Below are 20,337 nucleotides of genomic sequence, written 5' to 3'. Positions count from 1 at the left end.
GTTTGATAAAATTCTGTGCATTCCTGAGCATCTGTTTCTGTTCATCTGGCAAAACCAAGAAAGTATTCATTAGCAAGAGGTTCATAATCATAATCACAAGCATGGCTTGCACAGCCAAACTCACAATTCGTTTCCCATTAGTCTCTATCTTCACTAACAAGTCCATGCTTATTTGTTTTCAGTCACAAGCTAGCCATTTCATTTTGAACAAAGTCACGCGAGCACGCAAACCATCATTTCACAACAGTATACGAAATTTCGGCATTACTGTTGTTGTTATTATCACTTGAGAGATTTTGAGCATGAAGCTTCTTTCATATCTAACTGTGAACAGCTAGATAAAATTTAGACATTTCTCGTATGCTTCCCAACCCCTGTTGCAGCCTTCAGCGTGATGCCTACAAAAAAACACGTTATCAGCACAATCGTTCGGATAAGCACAGCATCTCTTCAACCGCGTGGCTCTCTTCGTTCTTAGGTCATTGCGTGCTCATGTTTCTACCTCCAAAGAATGCTCAGAGAAACACACACCCCGAAGTTAGGCAAACCACGTGCACAACGCTACTAACTGGAGAGCAAACAGAATCCACCTCTTGCGATATAAATTCCCGTGCGTGCGTGTACTTCTTTTGTCAGCTTTATTGTATTTTATATTTTTATCTGCCTTATTAACTAGTCACGCACACACGTAAGGCGTCAGCACACTCTGGCAATTTATGTTCAGCACCCTCAGTTTCTCGCGGAAGTAACGTAGAATAGGACGAATCGGGCACTGACGAGCGCAGGTCCACAGACCGCATGTCACTTTCAATTCTCCGCTGTGGAACACGGAAAAACGAGGACGCAGGCCAAAAGAGTGGATTTGTGTGCGTGTGCGGATGGTGTAACTGGATAGAACACGAGTCCTGAGAGAGTCCTCGTCCCTCCCTATCGGGAACAGTGGCCAGTAAGAGTGGGCCGTGATTACTTAACTGACGTGATTGTCATCAACTTGAGTTTGATAGAAGCTTTCGCGTGGAATGCTTATCACATTGATGAACGCTTCCGACACTAAACTGTAGTGACACGTGAAAAATTCGATTAACTTTGCGCCTCACATCTTGGTACCGCGCGGCCTGGCAACAAACCAGCTCGAAACGTGCCAGATTATCACAGAGTGTCCCGCTACGTAAACCGTTAGCGGGAAAAAGAATCGATTTTGCTTCGGGCCCATAAAAAAGGTCATCAGCTTCACTAACAATATCCGTCCAACGGTCTAGTATCCTTCGGTAGCTTTGCTCGTGTAAAAGCGAGTTTGACCCAGTTGTAGTGACCTACGGTTATTGGGCGTGAAAAATCGGAAATGAACATGTCACGCTTTTGTGTAAATCTATCCAACTTCACACATCAGCTGCAGTGTGGCGTTAGCGTCCGATGCCGATCATTGGCGACCCACCAGACGACGGTCATCGAGAAGCCCGCACCCGGAGACAGCTGCAGAGCCAGGTAATTAGAATCCGAGCAACCGCCACCGCCGCAAGCCAGTTTGGCACGAGCCGCGATCAGACCTCCCAGCCACGGCACGGTCCAGTGAAGGAGCCACGATGATTCACGTTCTGTGTCGCACCACAGCATCAAAACTTACACGAGCGTACCATTCAAAACAAGCCACGTTGCGAAATCCGTTGCAGAAATTCCATTTTCACTCTTCTCCACAGACTTCAGCACTCCTCGAGGCGACAGCTCAGCGGGAAAGCGGACTTTTACTATGACGACCGAAAGCGTCCACCGCCACAGATCGAACAGTAAGTAGTTCGGACTGCAGGAAACTGAATCGGTAGCATTGTGACCAAATTTCGAAACAGCAGACAAGAATGTCGAACCACGAAAAGTGCGTCTGATTCACGTCGGAATCATGCGCCCCTAGCAGCATTGAACTGGTTCCGTGTAGGTCGGCTGTTGACGAAACAAATGTATCACCCCGGTGTTTGTTCTCCTGGCAAGGTGTGTGCAACATTCAATGATGGGCTACGCCACGGACGAGTGTGTAGACAAGCTTGGGCATCATTGCTGATCAGCGCAGACACATCGCGTCTATCCGAAATCTTCCGCCGGAAGATAAGCCAAGACCCGGTGAACGGTGAACGGTCCCGGTAAACAGTGATTTCTGCTACGTCACAGATACGTCAGCTTTGTGCGGTGGTTATCACCTTCATGAGAGTTTAACATTGGCGGCTGATGGCGCAGACAGGTTACGTGGATTGTTTTGATGCGGTGTAATAGAAAACTGCACCCCAAAAAAGGCGGACACCACTACCAGTGCCTATATTAGGCACTACGCGGGACGAGCCCTTTCTAGCCTTCGTCGCAGCAACGTCGGCATGGCGGCCCAAATTACTTGGCGCAAGTTTGGCATAAACAGCCACTCGGGGTCTAGCTGTCTGCACATTGCTTAGTCCGCTAACAGTGGCGCTAAGCATGGAACCAAATATTGACTCGCAGTCGTTAGCATCCGCCTGCCATTTTAAAGCGGTAGCCGTTTCCTAGCTTCGCAATACGTCACGTCACGCCACGAGCTCCCCACTAATCACTCTCCCGATGCCATCCTTATCCGGCCTCCAGGGCGCGTTAGAGTTTGATCTATTGGTAACAGCATTAGATGGCGTTTGATATAATTTGCAACCTCCACCGTCGTCGATCGGTAACGAAAGCTTCAGCCGCCATTGTTGCCATTGTTGGATGAATCAACTGACGACCAGGGGGGGGGGAAGAAGAAACTGGACGCTGCTAATGGAGCTACTTTTGATCAACAATCAAACAGTAACGCTCCCTTGGTGCGTTTTTCCACACGCTTATCGTTACACTTTTATCGCACCTCCACCGATACAGCCACAGATTAGGGCAAGTTTGTGTGGAGCGCCTTCGAGCACGGCGAGCGAATAAAAGCCGCCGCGCAGCGACAGATTCACTGATAGTGCGCCATCGCCAGTTTTCGGATACGGGCGATCGGGAATCGATCAATTTCCCAAAACGAACAGCTTTTTGTGAAACTCTAGTAGTTGCTCTTGTGGCGTAGAACGAGTGGTGTCTCAAGCGAAAGTGTCCTGGGAGGTTCTGTGAGTGGACGTTTGGTGAACGAAAAGTTTCGAAAATGGGTGATCTTATGGAAAACCTAATGGACGATGAAACCTCCGATCAGGAGATGGTGTGCGACCAAACGTTCCAGGAGCTTAGACGGACGACGAGCAATGAGGTGACCGCACAGCAGCGCGAAGCGTTCGTTAAGTTGCTGGCCAACTTCGTGAGGTACGAAACATGAAACGCCGTTTCATTATTTGTTTCACAGCTAAGTCTACGGCCCGGGGTTGTTTCCTCGTAATGGTTTATCGCAGGGAGGGCTGCGCAGTCAGGGAAGACTCGGTCTCGGTGATGTTGTCGGAGATCACAGTGTTAATTGAACAGGATTTCAAGAACTCAAGGTATTGCAGGCAAACTACGTCGTTTAATGGGAGATCTTTTTTCATGAAACATGAAAACAAGTCAATTATCACGTGCGTCTTCAATAATGGTTATGCGTGAAAATCAGTTCGAAGTGATATTGAACACCGTTCGATCAAGTCTTTCGTTCTAGCACCAAGCGACGAACCCTCCGCATGGTTTAACTCTCTAATAGGCGTTTGTGCTCAATTTTTCTCCATCTCCAGCCAGCGCGATTCGGATAAGAAGCACTCGGAGGATCAGCTGTTCCAGATCTTCAAAAATAAAGACACAGGAACGGTCAATATGGGAAAGTTTCTTGCGGTAAGTTGATCGCTCGAGTCCTTACCGACAGCTGTTTGATCAGTGATTCGTGCTGTTAAAACAGGAACTGCGAACGATCGGAATCCGGCGGACGGATCCACGCATACAGGAGATGATGGAAAACCTGAAGCGCGTCCATAAGCTGAGCAACTACGAGAATGGGTCACCGCACACGCAGCAACTGAACGAGGAAACGTTCAAGGCCGTGATCGCTCCAAACATTGTGCTGATCGCCCGCGCCTTCCGCCACCAGTTTGTCGTGCCCGACTTCCAAGGTTTCACGAAGGACATCGAAGAGATCTACTGGAAGTGCAAAAGTAATACGGACGGCAAGGTGGCCACCTACATACCGCAGCTGTCGCGCGTCAACCCCGACTACTGGGGTGTCAGTGTGTGTACGATCGATGGTCAACGGTTCTCGATCGGTGACACGAGCATCCCCTTCACACTGCAGAGCTGCAGCAAACCGCTGACGTACGCCATCGCCCTGGAGAAGCTGGGACCGAAGGTGGTCCACCAGTACATCGGCCAGGAACCGAGTGGCCGAAACTTTAACGAGCTTGTGCTGGACTATGAAAAGAAGCCCCACAATCCGATGATCAATGCCGGTGCGATCCTAACCTGCGCGATCCTGAAGACGCTCGTCCACCCGGACATGACGCTGGCGGAGAAGTTCGACTACGCGCAGTCGTGGTTCTGCCGGATGTCCGGCAATGAGACGTTCGGGTTCAACAACTCGGTGTTCCTGTCGGAACGGGAGGCCGCCGATCGGAACTACGCGCTCGGGTTCTACATGCGCGAGCACAAGTGCTACCCGGAGAAGACGAACCTGCGCGAGTGTATGGACTTTTACTTCCAAATCTGCTCGATGGAGGTGACCTGCGATACCATGTCGGTTGTGGCGGCCACCCTTGCCAACGGTGGCATCTGTCCGCTGACCGAGGAGCGTGTCCTACAGTCCGGAAATGTGCGCGATGTCTTGTCGCTGATGCATTCCTGCGGAATGTACGACTTTAGCGGGCAGTTTGCGTTCAAGGTGGGCTTGCCGGCGAAATCGGGCGTTTCCGGTGGCGTCATGCTCGTCATACCGAACGTGGTGGGCATATTCATGTGGTCGCCTCCGCTCGATCCACTGGGTAACAGCTGCCGGGGGGTGCAGTTCTGTAAGGAACTGGTCGACGTGTTCAACTTTCACCTGTACGACAACCTGAAGCACGGTTCGAACAAGAAGGACCCACGGCGCCACCGGTACGAAACGAAAGGTCTGTCGGTGGTGAACCTACTGTTTTCTGCGGCCATCGGTGACGTAACCGCACTGCGACGTCACAAGTTGTCCGGCATGGACATTACGCTGTCGGACTACGATGGACGCACCGCGCTCCATCTGGCCAGTGCCGAGGGACACTTTGAGTGTGTGCGCTTCCTGCTCGAGCACTGCGGTGTGCCGCACGATCCGAAAGATCGTTGGGGCAATCGGCCGGTCGATGAGGCGGAAACATTTGGCCACGAGGACATCGTCGCGCTGCTGCGGCAGTGGGAAGAGAAAGTGCTGAAGGCGCAATCGCTCGGAACGACCAACACCACCGAAACGGGCTACAATTCCGATCAGGACAGCGACTCGTCGAGTGGGAAAGGGACGAGGTCTAAACCTTCGGGGAAACCGGATATCCTGTCTTAACGCGGGGATAGTTAGGTGCGAAAGGTGGAGACGAAACAATCTCTCCGGAATCTCTCATGCTTACGCGCCCGTAAGAAGCACAGTACCGCAATAATCGAAACAACTACCATAACGAGGACAATAACTGTTTCTGCGATTTAGAAGAGATTGATACCAATGTTCCAGATCTTGGCGTCATTGCTACGCACCAGCTAGATGTTACTATTCATGTCCATTTGTGTGTTCCGTCATGCTCATAGTCATTTATGTACGTCAATTAAGCTTTTCCGAAGGGGAGAGCAGAAAAAACTGTATCGAATGAGTGTAAATCAATAAAAACACCCTTCTTTGGGAAATGTAAACTGTCTACAAGCCTCTCTTACTGCTAGACAAAGTCACCTGGAAAGACCCACACCCGAATCGAAAAATAACCAAAAATTAGAAAACTATTATTGGAAGGAGGACCAATAAACCATGGTTTGTAGCGCCCGCCCAAACGACAAGAACATATGTCAAACGACACCGTTCTAAAAAGGGGTGAATTAGCATAGCGGTCCCCTCTTTTCTATGATTAATGTCTAGTCAAGTCAATTTTTCTATTATGTGGTGAGGGGAACGGAAGGATTCAGTGTCCTCTGACCGCAGAGTAGAAGTGTGGAGTTTGTTGAATGATCCGCAGTCCCTCATCAACCACCGACTGATCCAGAAGGATATGGTAGGAACTAGCGGTGAAATGTTGTCTATCAATTTGTCCGCCCAATTTTGTGTTAACTCACTATTTGTCGTGCCGTAGGAAAAACCACCAAGTGTACCGCCACCCGAGCCGGAACCGGAGCCAGAAAATCTGCATGAAAAGTACCTTGATCATTGCTTCGAGCGTGCCTGCAAGATACGGCTGGTGAAGCAGGTGATCGTAATGAACGCGGAAGGACACCCCGTCCGTTCGACGATCGCCAATTCAAACGATACGGTGACGACCGCCGGTCTGTATGCTAGTTTAAAGGATAAAGCTAGCTACTTTGTGGACTCGCTCGATGCGGACGATGAGTTTCTAATGCTGCGCATCAGAACGCGTCACAATGAGGCAATCATCAGCACCGACCCGGAGCACGGACTGCTGTTCATTGTGGTGCAGGCTCCCGAATAGTTCCGAGGTCCAACTTTTCGGTGCAACAATCTTAACTCGTTACGAGTATCGTTCAAATAAACTGCTTGCATCGAACAATATATTTGGAATGTTTATTTCTAGATTACAAATGTTTTTGAAGAATGCGAATAAATCTTTTTAAATTATTTCTCAAGCAAAATTTCCACATGGCGCTGCTCCCTTTCCGAAGATGAAACGGTAACGCTTCGTAACGCCGTAACGGTTCCGAGAAGTGACAGTTCACCGAGAAAGAAAGAGACCTACCAAGAGTAAAAGAGAGCAACAGTAGCGCGTCGCACACGCGAGAGAACATCAACAAACAACAAATGAGTTGGAGTACGTGTGTCAGAGAGAATCCGCAGCACACTCAAGCGTGGAGACAGAGAGAGAGAGTGCTTTGGTTTGGAGAAGAGAGCAAAAACAGGTGAATCGAAAGGGTCTCGCGTGAGCGGATGTGCTTGCGCGTCTTGCGTATATCGCGAGCTGCGTGTTTAAGGCGTTTTTGTGGCTAAAACACCACAAAATGAGAGAAGAGTGAGAAAGAGAGGGAATGCGAAGAGAAATTCCGTGTAGAGCCTCATTCTCGTAAAGGAAAGCCTCATCGCACGCCTTCAGCAGTTGCAGCGCGAAAAAGGCACGTCCGCGCAAACGAGTTTGTACTTCGGTCGCGTCCGGTTGTTGGTGGTGGTGCACGCGTGTCTTCCGGAGTACGGGCTAGAATCTTGTGTTTTTCCTTCTCTCTCTTTCTCTCTCCCGCTGTGGGCCCCACACTTTCTATGGGCTTCACACGCAGCACGGATCGGGCCCTTCGAAGTGGTACGCGTTAGTGAGATTATTGTGTTTGCGGTTTGAAAAGATAGTGCAAAGCTCGACCGTGGCAGCCGCTTTACGCTGCCACTCCCAGTCGGTGGCCCACCCACCCAGATCGGCGGAAACCGGAAATCGATTTGCCAGATTGCAATCTCGGCGCCAGGCATTACAAGCGGGGTTTGCGTCCGCTTGTGGCCCACAAAAAAAGCTCGCGGAAAGTGTCAGCGAAGTTGTGAATGAATGCGTTGATTGTAAGCCACCGACCGTTCCGTGAGTTTGTCTGTGCATGTGTTAGTGGCTTGTGTACACAGAAGCGTAAGCTTCGACAACGAAAAAAAGAAACAAGTGCTGCCGCGTGCTACTTCACCGTGTGCCGTATTGTTGAATCCAGCACTCAGCGAGTCCTTTTGACCCAACACGACACGACAGAGTTTTATCCTCTTAGCACCAAAAATCCACCAACGAACGCGGAACGTCCGGAAGGCGTTAAAAAGGTAAATTCTCGTTCGCAGGCTTCCCGATCGATTCCCGGCTCCCGGGAGTCCTGCGGCACGTGAGAGAACCGTCTCGTCTCCCTCCTTCTTGTGACTTGCGCCACCCAAAGACGCTGGTGAGAAGCCAAATCGGCCCGAGCGATTAGTGAGCCGTGGCTGTAGAAGATTGATTTGTTTTTGCCTGCGGCATTGGTGGTTCGTATTTTTTTTTTTCGCGTTCTGTTTTGTCGCGTTGAATTAATGAGCCCATCTTGCGGCCTTTGGGTGGCCCAGAAACGCGTGTTGCGGCCCGCGTGTGTAATGGTGGTTGGCACCGCGCGGCCACCGTGTGCGCGTGTGCGTGAAACGTCAGTTTCGTGTGAGCCCCAACCGTGGTTGGTGATAAGATAAAAGCGTGCATCGGAACGCGAAGGACCAGAAGAAGTTGACGAAAAGAATGTTTAAACTCTTTTGCTTACGCAGCACGGCAGTTGCATAAATGGCCGATGAATCAGCGTGCACCATCGTCCGTCCTTCGCCTCTGACGCATGTCAAGCGCCCCGATTAAAGTACCAAGAAAAATGCTTTTGTTAAATAATAATTTATTATCACAATTTTGTGCCTGGAATCAATCGGGAACGGTGAGTAACGAGCCGTGAGACGCGATGAGCCGGAGTGAACATCGGGAGGCTCGCCTGCTGAGATGCAGCAGCATTCTGCGTTGCACGCTTTCTCACCTCTCGGCTCATCGATGTGAGAAAAAGGGGCTCGTTCGCTTGGATTTCTTACAAAAACATTCTTTCATCGTGGGGTCGCCGCACTTGCGTACACTGTGGCGCTGCAATGGGCAATTCCGCAGTGTGCATTCCGCGAGACTGGCTAGGTGGTGTGAACTACGCCAGAATCGCATCGGGTAACATGAATCCCCGGCGGCTTATGTGTTGTAGGGGGAGGGTGGTTTATGCTGACCCGCACGACAAGGGGGCCGTTTGTTTTCTGGAAACCCCCCTAGCTCTTTTCTGCTGTCTGGCGCGTTTCGGGTGGGACCGAAGAACCAGTTTTGGTGCGTCCCGACACCTCGGTTGCGTTATGCGAACGCGAGCTGTCCGCCCTGGAGCTACCACCCCGTATGTTACCCGTATCCGCTTACCGTCACGAGCACGGGCACCGGGTTTATGATTTTCAGCACCGAAGTGCAGACTGTTCCTACGTACCAGCAGCGGAGCGTAAGAAAATATGGGCATTCTCGAAACCCGGGCGAAGCGAAACCATCGATTGCTACCGAGACCGAGACCGACTGGTGTTTGGCCGCAGGAAGCGCATAAGAAATGGCGCTAAGGAAACGCTCGAGTCAATGAGAACCGCTTATGCTGCTCCCATTTCCAACCGGCAATACGATTTCCTTTCGTTCGTATCACCTCTCGGCAAGTGTTCTTCGCTGCTCTATCAGTGCATCTGGTGGCCGGGGCCACTTCAACTTAAGGGCGCTACTCACCGTTCAGAGTGTATATCGTTTACAAATTCTATTTTGAACCAAATCCATCATCTGCCCGAACCGTTTTGGGAATAAATTTCGAACGTAATTCCATATTACGGTAATCCGGAATTTATTCAGATCTTTTTCTTTCGCATTCGATGGCGCCGCGATTCGCACCACTTTGCCGGACCGAGAGACGATCATTGATTTAGCACATAAAAGTTTGTCACTATTTCACCGGCGGTTGGCCAGCAAACGCTAGCCCCGCAGAAAGTGGCTCCGAGTTCAAAATGACCCCAAAACAATTCTCATAAACCACAGCTTGCGATGTTTCTTCTTCTCGTTTCGGGCCTGGCGGTGGCGATTCGATTTTGTGCGATCTTATCACCCCCGTGGGGAACGAAGAACTTAAACAACGTTCCAACTTTGTCCTTCCATTTTTCCGAGCCTGCGAAACGACACATCTTCGACGAAAAAAAAAAGCCCGGATCAGTTGCCGCTCGGCTTGTGCTCTTTCGAAAACTTTGGTGACCATCTTCGGTTCACCAACGGCAAACAAGGGAAGTTTGGAAAATACGGTCCAGCACAACTAAGCCGCTGCAGGGGCGGGTTTTCGTCTTGATTTGAGGCTCCCCACAGAGGCGCTGGTGACCTTGCCATCTCGGAAGCGTCGCATTAAAATATTGGGCACGTTGCTCGAAAAAAAAACACCCAGCGACCGGTTGGACCGGAATAAGTTCCGTACAGGACGCCCCGCATCACGAATGAATCGAACGGTTGTCTTCTTTTTTATTTGATAAGAGATTCCAATCCCCGACAATGATGCTGCTACTGCTGCTGTGGGGTGAAACGAGAAAAAAAGGTACACCCAAAATGACCATCTGTGTGGCGAATGAGCAGCGGCCGAATGGGTGTGTGTTTAAACGGTTCCATCTGGCAAATATTTAACAACTGTCCGGCAAACGACAGCAGCAGTGGGTTAGTTAAGGAATCTTGCTATGACAAATAGTGTGGCGGGCTGCCCGCGCCCGCGTGTGCCGTATGACCCAGAACACGTGGCCCGCTCTCAACGATGCTTGCCGGCGGCATTGACGCAACTTAATTACTTTTTTCTTCACTCCACCCAGAGGAGCAGTGCGCAAAGGCACTGGTGTGAAATAATGTCCACAAAAGGGGCTTTAGCTCGGGGTGATTCAAAGACAACATTGCAGCTGTTTGGTGCTTATGAAAGAAGCGTCCACTTTGGGGCGGGTAGTAAAAAACAAAACAAAGTTTTCGACTAAAATGGAAGTTGTCAGTGTTTGTAAACGTTAAACGTTAAACTTTACTCATTACGACGACATTTACTACCTTTAGTTGAGTAAAGTTCTAGAATGTTGTGTCAGTCACAACATTTCGATGCCGTTTTTAGGTCAGGGTTTCGCTTTTACTAGAGGTCGGACTCGGTTTCAGTTATTCATGAAAATCCCTGCTCCGATGTTCATCCGGTCAGGGCATACATTAGCATCTCCTGTGTGCCACGCTTCAACCGCAGGCGGAAATTCTCAAATATTTAAGCCCGTTCTTCACCGGCTCCACTTGCGTGTGTCCGGTTAAATAAGCTGCAAAAGCAACACACTTCCAGCACCGTAGAAAGTGAATAAAATTGGTGAATGCTGCAAAATGGAAAACTGTGGCCTCCACGCCACTTTTTCTGTTCACATAACCTTCACTCTTTGATGTCGATAGCAACGGGAGAAAGACAGCTTTTCAGAAATGCAAAAGTTGAGCCATCCCCTTCTGGGGTGTACTCTTTGCGGTTGTTGTCGTGAAGATGCTGCCGTAACGCAAAACCCTCAATGGGTCTCGGAGATGTGTGTAGATCGCGTCAACGTCGCTTACATTTTCTCCTTCAGTCGTATCAGTTCGCGACATTCCTGGGAAGGCCACCAGTATTTGTATTCATAATACGTCCACAATAATGCCGCGGGCATCGCATTCGAAACTAAACCCCAACGCGTCGCAACTGAGCAGGAAGATATTCTATAGAACAGGGCCGGCAATGGCACGGTTTTGGTCCAGTTTCTTTCACCCTTCGAGAGTAATCTTTGCACGCGCATTACGGTGCAAACCGTCGCCTTTTCTGCGTTCTTCCGTGGTGTGCTGATGGCACAAGATGTAGAAAATGACCCATTTCTGGGAAAAAACAAACCGTTCGCAGACGACATTCGATGGTGATAGGAAAGATGTCGCTCGGCATTGTGGAAGCAAAATAACACGATCGCTGCAAAACAACGGCGCTCGGCGGAGAGATAAATGTAGGTTACGTTCGTCTCAAGTTCTTTGCTTCGTTTGCAGTTGCAGATTGTGTCTGTTGTTGGTGAGATTCGGAGAACCCGGGGGCAGGGCAGAAATGCCTATAAGATGTCTCGTTATCGTTGCTCTCCCAAGGATGGATTCCCGGGGTGGGAAGAACCGAGCAATCTGCATCAGTGTTTCGCTTTTTTTACGCTGTTGCCTTCTGTTACTTCCAACAACTTTCCACAAATCCTCTGGATTGTGCATTGTGTAAGTTGGTTTTGTGTCTTTTTGTCCAGAATGAGTCTCAGTCCTCGGGCGGGCAAAGGGCAAATTAATCCGCACATTAAAAGCCGCCAGGATTACGAAACAGCAAACTTGAGGGTTGTGGATTCTGTCGAAACGCGAAAGGGATAAAAACATTCTTTTGATGACCGTTGAAGCAATATTGAAGTATTCCTGGAAATACCTTTAACACAGCATAACATACAAAGTTTAGCAATAATACAAAACGTGTCCACGAATCCGGCGTTTAATCAGGTCAACGGCACAGCATAAAACCTAAACGCGATGCAACTAAAACTGCTTTTTGTCTGCCAAGAACCAAGGGCATGGTGACCGGGGGTCTGGGCACAAAAAACGTTCTTGGCACACTTAATGTTACGAGACCGAGTGCCCAACCGAACTTCATTTCAATCTGAAAAACGTGACGCTGTTCCCGCCGACGCCCTGGAACATTCCACGTCTTTTGGTGGCACGAGCCACAAACTGAAACTTTGTTGTACACTATCCTCCCCAAGTCCGCCAAGGGCACGGAATTTGATGATTCGAGATTTTATCGTGTTTTCGGTTAAAATTCCACCCGAAAGACGAGCGTCTTCTCGCCCGAGGGCGGACTTGGCTTCCCCGGAGAATGCTGGCCAAACGACCCAGTAAGACTATCAGATAAGATTGTAATGCCGATGATGGTGACGCTGGTTGGTGTGTTGGCTGCACGCTAATCAATCGCTCCTGACAAAGACCGTGACACTAAAACGATGCCAATGATGGCGAAGACTCTGCTTTAAACCATCAAAAGGGAAGCGAAAAGACACGAACTAATCATAAAATAACACACATCACGAGATACAATCACCAACGGCGATGTGCCTCAGCGAGAAGAATGTTTCGTCGGAGATGACTCAGAATAAGGCGAACAACTTTCCGTTTCTATTCAGCTCTTCGATGAGTCATCGTTCGGAAAGCCCTCGGCCATAACGGTCCGCCGATGCCCGGCAGCAAGATGTGCTAGTAAAAGAAAGACGAGTTTTTCAAATAACAGGCCGAGACGGGGGTCGACCGACCTTCGGACCAACCATCATTCGTTAAAGACAACATTTTCTGCGGTAAAACACACTTCGGATCATGCCGCGTCGCCAATTTATTCTCCCATCTGTTCGTGTCGACATCAGGGCCGTAAGACTTACTTCTTCGTCCTTTTGCGGTGTAAGGAATATGGTCGATCGTGAGAGAAATTTAAGCACCCCTCAATAGGCATGCAGACGTGGCGTGTATGTGTAAGACTGGAATGATTCGCTTCACTTGACATGGCGCTGTCAGCCTCACAGTAATCAGTAAGTGCGATAATGCTCGGGCACCAAATGTTGGCGAATGTTGGGGCTTTGAAGAAATAGAAATGTCACCACAATCTAATAGAAATGTCAGCACAATCTGCTAAACGAACCAACCATTCAGCTCATCGTTTGATCGTCGGATACGTCTGGGGTTTGATAAATGCTTGTTTCGTCAGCGTGTTCCACGAACCGACGGACTGGTCGGTAAATGTTGTCAGAATTCTGAAATTTGCCCAGAATTTCAATAAGAGACAGCACTGCCAAAAGTTACCTCACTTGATGTATGGTTTTTTTTTTTGTTTCTAAAGCTTCAAATTCACGAGGCCTCTTCTTGTCATGGTGAAGGTTAGTTCTTCTGCTCGATCCGATAACAATGATTTGTCAAATCGGCCAGCACGGTTTGTTTGGATAATTTTATCGAATTTGGTGGATGATACGCAAAGCTTTTCATCCCTCCAAGAGAAATATGTATTTCTGTATCGACCCGTGTAGCCTCAGATGCAGACTCAGACTATCCAACAGACAAATTAGCATAGCCAGACAGGTTGTCGGGGCCAAACAGGTCTACTTTCGGTCGGCTCATAATCGGCTCCAAAGGACACGATGAATATTCATACGGCTTTAATGAGATAAAACATGTTTTATTTTTTCGATGCTAATTCTAAATAATGAAAATGTGGTCTCGTTCAGCTACGCTAATCGTGGTGAACGGTTTTACACTCTGTTCTGTAAAAATATAAACGACTGATAAACGGAATGATTCAGTCATTGCCTGATAAGACTTGTAGTTTATTTGGTGGTTTTTTAAACACTGTTAAGGGCAAAACGAGCTGAATGCTTAAGCACTTTCAATCACCAATCACAGAAAAACCAAATAGAACTGGAAGTACAAAACGTTTGTTTCATCCTCTTTATCGCGCTGAACCTACCTACCTCTACGAACGTGATGCAAAATTACATACATTAAATAAAGTACAACCCGAAACTGGCCAAGGCCGACCGGGTGGAAAAACCAAACCCAGCCAGATAAACCATCCATTTTTCCCCACAAACCGACGCTACACGTTGCCTTTTCTCCATGAATGGCGTCTTACGCATGGCTGAATGGTTTTTACGTTTCCACGTGTACTCGTGTTTGTGTGTGTGTGTCAGGAATCGAACCATCTTTTTCTCGGCCCAGCAGATAAGTCCGGAAAATCGGAAGAGGTCGTCACGCATAATGGGTAGATAAAAATTAATGTTACACTCGACGGCACTCCTGGGTTAATGCTATGTGGCCGCTGAGGCATCTTGCGCGTACGATGCGATAGATGGATTTTCCTCCTTTTCGGGAATCGAAACGCCGTTCATCCTGCCGCGAAGGAGGAAACCTCGGAGGAACTGTGGTTGGAGCTACGCAAAACGGGGCAGGTATACTCGTTGGATGTGTATTTTTAGATACCCAGCAGAGCTCCCCCTTTAATGGCCCAGTTCCATACGAAATCCAGCCGTTTTATCATGTCTGGCGCAGATAAAGCGCCACGAACTTTGGCCTCCCGTAGGTGCTCATTAAATATTGGCCCAAGGGACATGGGACGCTAAATTGAAAAAAACTAAAAGCAATGAGCGCACATAAATTGACATTCCGGCCGAGACGGGAAGGTATTTGACCACCGTGGACGGTGCACCAAATTTGGCAATTGGCCATCCGGGGATGAGCCAACCGGAAAGAGGGAAAAAACTACGTTCAAACTCATAAACCACACACACACACCGGCACGTCGTCCCTGCAGGCCGCACTGCGTGACGATGATGACCAGACGGCGGTGATCACAGCAGACGGCGATTCTTGAATATTTGATGAAATCGAAATGCACCTAGACCATCCCACTGATTGGTCACTCTCATTTGTCCCCAGTCCGCTACGTAAACACGTAGCCGAAGCCACAGCAGAATACTACGCCGATCCATTGAGCCGCCGCCACAAATTGAAATATTCACAATCCGCCGCCAATTGCAGCATCGTGTCGTAAATTGGCTAGACATGACGCATCGCAACCGGCGGCCGGAACCCAGACACATCCGCCATTGGGTGAGTTGTATGATCACACCATGAGCTAAGTGCGTGTGTGCGAGAAAAAGAGAGAGACGAAAATTTTTCTGTTGTTTTTCTAACATTTTGATTAATTTACCGCAGTTCCGGCGAGACGACTAGACGAGTGTCCCCGCGTTCCGGGTTTTCCTTTTCGCATACGAAGCCAAAAAATGGCACATCTGAACGGTCGTCAGCGTGACACTTCATTAACGGCGAGGCACCGGCACCGAAGGTGTCCGAAGTGTCCTTCCAGCCACACTCCTGTGCCGACGAAACGGGCTGGAGCTCACAGAAGCTCACGGGCGAAAGCCTTCCCCGGGCACAGTAACCGTGTTCCGTGTTGGCTACCACCCCGCGTGTCATATGCATCCCAATTTAGCGTTATTTTGTGTTAGCAAAAACGTGAAAAGTCTTCCCAGTGCGATACGTCGTCACCGAAAATGCAAATAATGGCCCGTGGTGCTCATGTGTTGCCTTCCGACGGGCACGGGCGGGTGCCTGAAGCCATTTAGCCTTTTTTCCCCGGGGGACCTGTCTTTCAAAATACCAACAAGTTTAGCCCGTCTGTGTGTGTGTGTTTGTGGCTCTGGGGGAGAAAAATATACATTTAAATATGCGGAACCCTTCAGACTAATGCTAATGCGCTCGCCTCCGACAATGTTGCACTGGTGTAGATAATCACCTTCCATTATTAGCGCCCGGCTGGGTTCGGTCCTGGGAAGGCTTGAGCAATTTTCACCTCTTGGCAAGCCGGCCTAGTTTTTGGCTTTGTACTCGGTACACCATATACACCCCGGTACACCGGCTGGACATTAAAAGTTGTTATCTACGACTCTGCAGGCTCATTTCTGTGGCACGGCGGATTGTGCACCGTAAAGCAATGTTTGTCTCAAGCATTCTTCGCGGACCGGGTGTCAGGAGCAAGATTTTCCTAAGACAACCTGTATGGTGGCAACGGTAAGCAAAATCCGTGTCACTCTAGCCAGGCTCACGGCGAGGGGTTGAAGTCTGAAGTGGAACATAAATATGGAACTATAGCATAGCATAGACGCGTGCAAGTAGGCACTGAAGTGGCATAATGAGACGTCGCAGAAAAACGCTATTAGCGAGCAGCGGTTTTTGAAGTAGGCGCACGATGATTATGTGTGTTGCTAGTAGGTTGCTTTTCCGTGCACAGTAAATTCAATCCCAAACTCCGTGCAGGTTTAGCCACTCTCACGCACGCAAGAGTCACAGAAAACCCTGTCAAATATGAGATTTACCGTATTATAGTGGAATTTCGTTTAAAAAACTAACCAGTAGCCGGTTCCGTGCATTCCATTTCACAGTGTGGTTTATGTTTTCGTTTATTGAGGCCCCAGACGCATTCGAGTTGGCATTTATTGGAATATCCAACCAAAAATTCGTACCATCCGCTAGCGGCTCACAAATTCCTCGAATATCTTCGGGGGAGCCCTTGAGGATTTCCAGTGCGGACATTTAGATTCACTGGTACGGGCCGTATCTGTTTTACTTTTTTCTGGACAGACTTTACGCCGGCATTAGTTTGCACAGGACCTTCTTCCATTTCGGTTATTCGGACGGTTTCGCAATGCCACGTAAATGGCCCCTTCCCCACGGTCGGACATTCGACAACGAATTTCACTTTGGGTAATAATACTTTCATTATTTCCCGCCGCACTACTATGCTGGTAGGCTCTCGTGTGAATTCCTTCGTCACGGGCGCGCGCCTCCGGACCCGAGTGAGCGCGTGAAGTGTCGGAAAAACTATTATTGTTTAATGGAGCTCGGGAGTTTCCGGGCGGAGCGGGCTCGACGCAAAGCGGGACCTCCCAAGGGAGCCAGGTTTTGGGCGAAGGCGATTTCCTTCGATCCTGTGCGCCACTGTGTGTGCTGTGCCGCACGCAATAATAGTTTCCAACAGTCATTGCAGCGCCACTCTCCGCCGGCGCACACGTCATGCTCCTTCGCCGCACGGTCCTTTGATGGGACGACCGGGTAAGGCCTCTCATCTTTGAATTTGAATGCGAAGTACTTGGGAAGGGCACAAAAAGAAAAGTCGAGGATGTCAAAGAATAATGGAAAAAATAAGTTATTTGGAGAGCACGTGAACCACCAGCTCGCACACACACCGGTCGGACGCCCGAGCCCCGTACGCTGCTGGTCGTAATGTACTTGGTAATTTCTTTCAGGCGAGCCACAAAAACGCCTTGTGACTAGCATATTATGCCGCTGTGCGAGCTTTTGCGAGGAAGGAGGAAGTTTTATTCTTTAGTTCCATTTACTCCCAACACCGGTCGGTCGTGTGTAAGGGAGGAAGCCGTAATAAAACAGAAACTTTCGCGAAGCGTTCACCCATGAATGCTAATGGCGAACAGTAAATCTGTCGTGTTTTACTCTCTTACTCGTGATCAAACTAGAAAGTTTTCCAAGCAACGGCGATGATTTAAAGGTAACAAGTTTTCATCAATCGCCCAGCGAATTATTCATACTTTCACCGAGTGAACGGGAACCCTATCCTAGAACAACATCGCAGGCAACACAGAGCATCCAGCTGCTCCTGGACAAGCGATCTGAACAATAATTGGGAAACTTATGTTTCATAAAGCTACCCCGACGGAGCGAACTTTCCTTAAATCATCACATTCCGGGAAAAGGATCAACCTCGGCCCGACCCGGTAAGGCGGTAACCCCATGATCGCCGGATACCCGCGGGGAAAACAAAACTTTGTCCTTCCCCACGCCGTTCCCCGGAAACATCTTTTCCCATCAATTGAATTTCTCGGAATTACGAACTTCTTGGCGAAATGAGCGAAACGTTCCATGTCCGGATCGGATCGGACCGCCTTTCATCGACCGTGTTTTCCACTTTCAACAATCAAACAGTGCTCCTCTGGCCCGGGCGCGGGCAAAGTTAATTAAACGACCCTCCCGTAGGACCCTTTCGAACACCACCGTGGTTCGGAGGGAAGGTCAGAGAAAAATTCTTGATTGCACCGCCATTCCGTTACAAATCGAATAACATTCCCGGAGTGTCCACCGGCGGAGTTCATTCGTTCGCTTGAGCGGCATGGATTTTTAATAACCCCAGACCGGTACTACACGCACCACTATTGATTATGTTTTATGTCACGCCTTACCCTTTCATGGTGCGCCTACATGCGCCCGCGTGTCTCCACTCCACTGTGCGTAGGAAGATAGATGGACAGCCCAATGCCATTCGGTACCCCTCGCCCGGGTTCCGTGAATCCCTTTGCATAGTTAACGAAATGCCATCGAATCGATCTCGACGATGGACCCTCGTTTTGGGAGCTTACCTTACGGTTAAAGATGTGCGGATAAAACCCATGTATAGAGGAAACAAGATAAAACACCCAAAGAACCCAAGAACCGCACCGTTCCGCTGTCCATCCATCGGACCGGACCGGACTACGATAGATGTTTTCAATTTACCTTCGATCCACCGGACCGTTCCGTGCGGCAGGCCACCGAAAACATCCTTTTCTGGTGCCGTGGCAGCAGATAATGGTGACGATGGTTAGGGCTGGCGGAACGAAAGCCATTCACCAGCGAGCCCGCCAACGTGCTAACGGCTCTCGGGACTTTTCTCTCCGGTCCCGGTGGACTTCGGAGCGGAGCTTTGTCGGAGGATTAGGGACCCCGACCGAGTCGGGAAATCGATTAGCCGTAAACGAATTAGTGAGTGACACGCTTCCGAAGCTCCGTCGAACTTTGGCTCTCTGGCGGTTTATTGAAAAGCTAAAATGCCAGCACCTGGATAATCGCGAACTGCGTGAAGTGGAGCAAACTTAGTAAAGAAGTGCCATTCGGGAAGGCCTTTGTGCGTTAACAGTTATTCCTACGAGACATTAGGACCTCCCGGATTAGGCACCAACATTAGGGAGAGAGAGAGAAATCACATCGTGGCCAATAATTCACTTGACCCACAATCGATGATCGCAATCGTAAAGTAATAAAATAAACGACCATTCCATTATCGGCGAGCAAAAGTAACTGCGCGGGTCTAATTTGTTTCGATGACATTTATCATCGATGAGGTGCACGAAACACGGGGGCCCCCGTTTCGGGGCTAGTTACTGTTTCTTACTCGCCCGCTCGCCCACTCCTATTGCCATTAATCTCCCGCCCAAGGGTCCTAGGTCCGAGGGCCTAGATACCAGGCCCATAGCTCCAGGACTCGTTGAATAAATAACGGCAACCGGCGCCTATGCCGTTCCCGTAATCGTTGTTGGCGATACTTTCCGGCGAAGCTTTTCGGTGATTCGCAGTTATTTTTTGTCCCGGATCCCAACTCGGATCAGGATCGAAATATTGGCCCAGCCTCGAGTGGGCTTTCGAGCCGCGGCCCGAGAGGTGACATTTTGGCCTCTCGGGTGCGCGTGTACGGCATCATGATTTATGCCGTATTATATGTAAAATGAATAACACATGGCACGGACATGGCACTGTTGGGATGGTACCTCAAAGTGGCCATTATGTCCTCCCGAATCGAGCTCGCAAATTCGGTCGCAGCAGCAGGACAACACGCGACTGCTCCTCCGAGTGCTCCGAGAAATGATCGATCGGAATTATATAGCAGCATGTCGTGTCGCTGTTGTTGGGGCAAATTCCATTACAGAACTCCTCCGCACATGCGGTCCAATCGAGCTCCGATCCTGGCGACGGCAACGGCGTTCACAAAATGCTTCCCAAATGCTTCGGAACACAAACCGGAATCAACACCACACGGTGTTCCTTCTTTTTCGCCACCGAACGGCAGCGCCACGTTATGCTCCGTTATCGGAAATGATTTATATCCACATGCTTTGGCCTCCGTGTGAAAAAGGCACTTGCCGATGGTGGATGGCCACCGGCATTCTTGGAATGGCAGGGAGAAATACATTGTCATGGGCAGGGAAAAGGGGCACTTTGGTTCCTGGAATTGGCCCATTGGAAGGGACGCGTCCTTATTTACAGAAAGCAATCTATTGACTGTAAGTGAAAAAGGGCGCATAAATAAGCACCCTTA

At 49.4% G+C, this 20,337-nt stretch overlaps 2 protein-coding genes across 2 annotated transcripts; both read left to right on the top strand.

The window, feature by feature from the left end:
• Positions 1-1,340: 1,340 nt before the first annotated feature.
• LOC128269845 (glutaminase liver isoform, mitochondrial-like) lies at positions 1,341-5,741 on the top strand. Its single transcript, XM_053007250.1, has 4 exons — positions 1,341-1,485; positions 1,698-1,784; positions 3,684-3,780; positions 3,845-5,741. Exons 1-4 carry the CDS (start codon positions 1,343-1,345, stop codon positions 5,456-5,458), a joined length of 1,941 nt encoding a protein of 646 aa, XP_052863210.1. The 5' UTR covers positions 1,341-1,342; the 3' UTR covers positions 5,459-5,741.
• On the top strand, positions 5,688-6,584 carry LOC128269844 (dynein light chain roadblock-type 2-like). The gene is made up of 2 exons (XM_053007249.1): positions 5,688-5,705; positions 6,231-6,584. The coding sequence occupies exons 1-2, from the start codon at positions 5,688-5,690 to the stop codon at positions 6,582-6,584; spliced, it is 372 nt and encodes a 123-aa protein (XP_052863209.1).
• Positions 6,585-20,337: the final 13,753 nt, after the last annotated feature.

Source organism: Anopheles cruzii, chromosome 3, assembly GCF_943734635.1.
Source record: "Anopheles cruzii chromosome 3, idAnoCruzAS_RS32_06, whole genome shotgun sequence".
Classification (NCBI taxonomy): Eukaryota; Metazoa; Arthropoda; class Insecta; order Diptera; family Culicidae; genus Anopheles; species Anopheles cruzii.
Note: the sequence above shows the minus strand (reverse complement) of the source record. Positions and strands in the feature narration are given on the sequence as shown.

Coding starts and splice junctions, on each gene's coding strand:
- LOC128269845 (XM_053007250.1), top strand. CDS start 1,343: ATGAACATGTCACGCTTTTGTGTAAATCTATCCAACTTCACACATCAG. Junction 1,785..3,683: donor CCACCGCCACAGATCGAACA/GTAAGTAGTTCG, acceptor CTCCATCTCCAG/CCAGCGCGATTCGGATAAGA. Junction 3,781..3,844: donor ATATGGGAAAGTTTCTTGCG/GTAAGTTGATCG, acceptor CTGTTAAAACAG/GAACTGCGAACGATCGGAAT.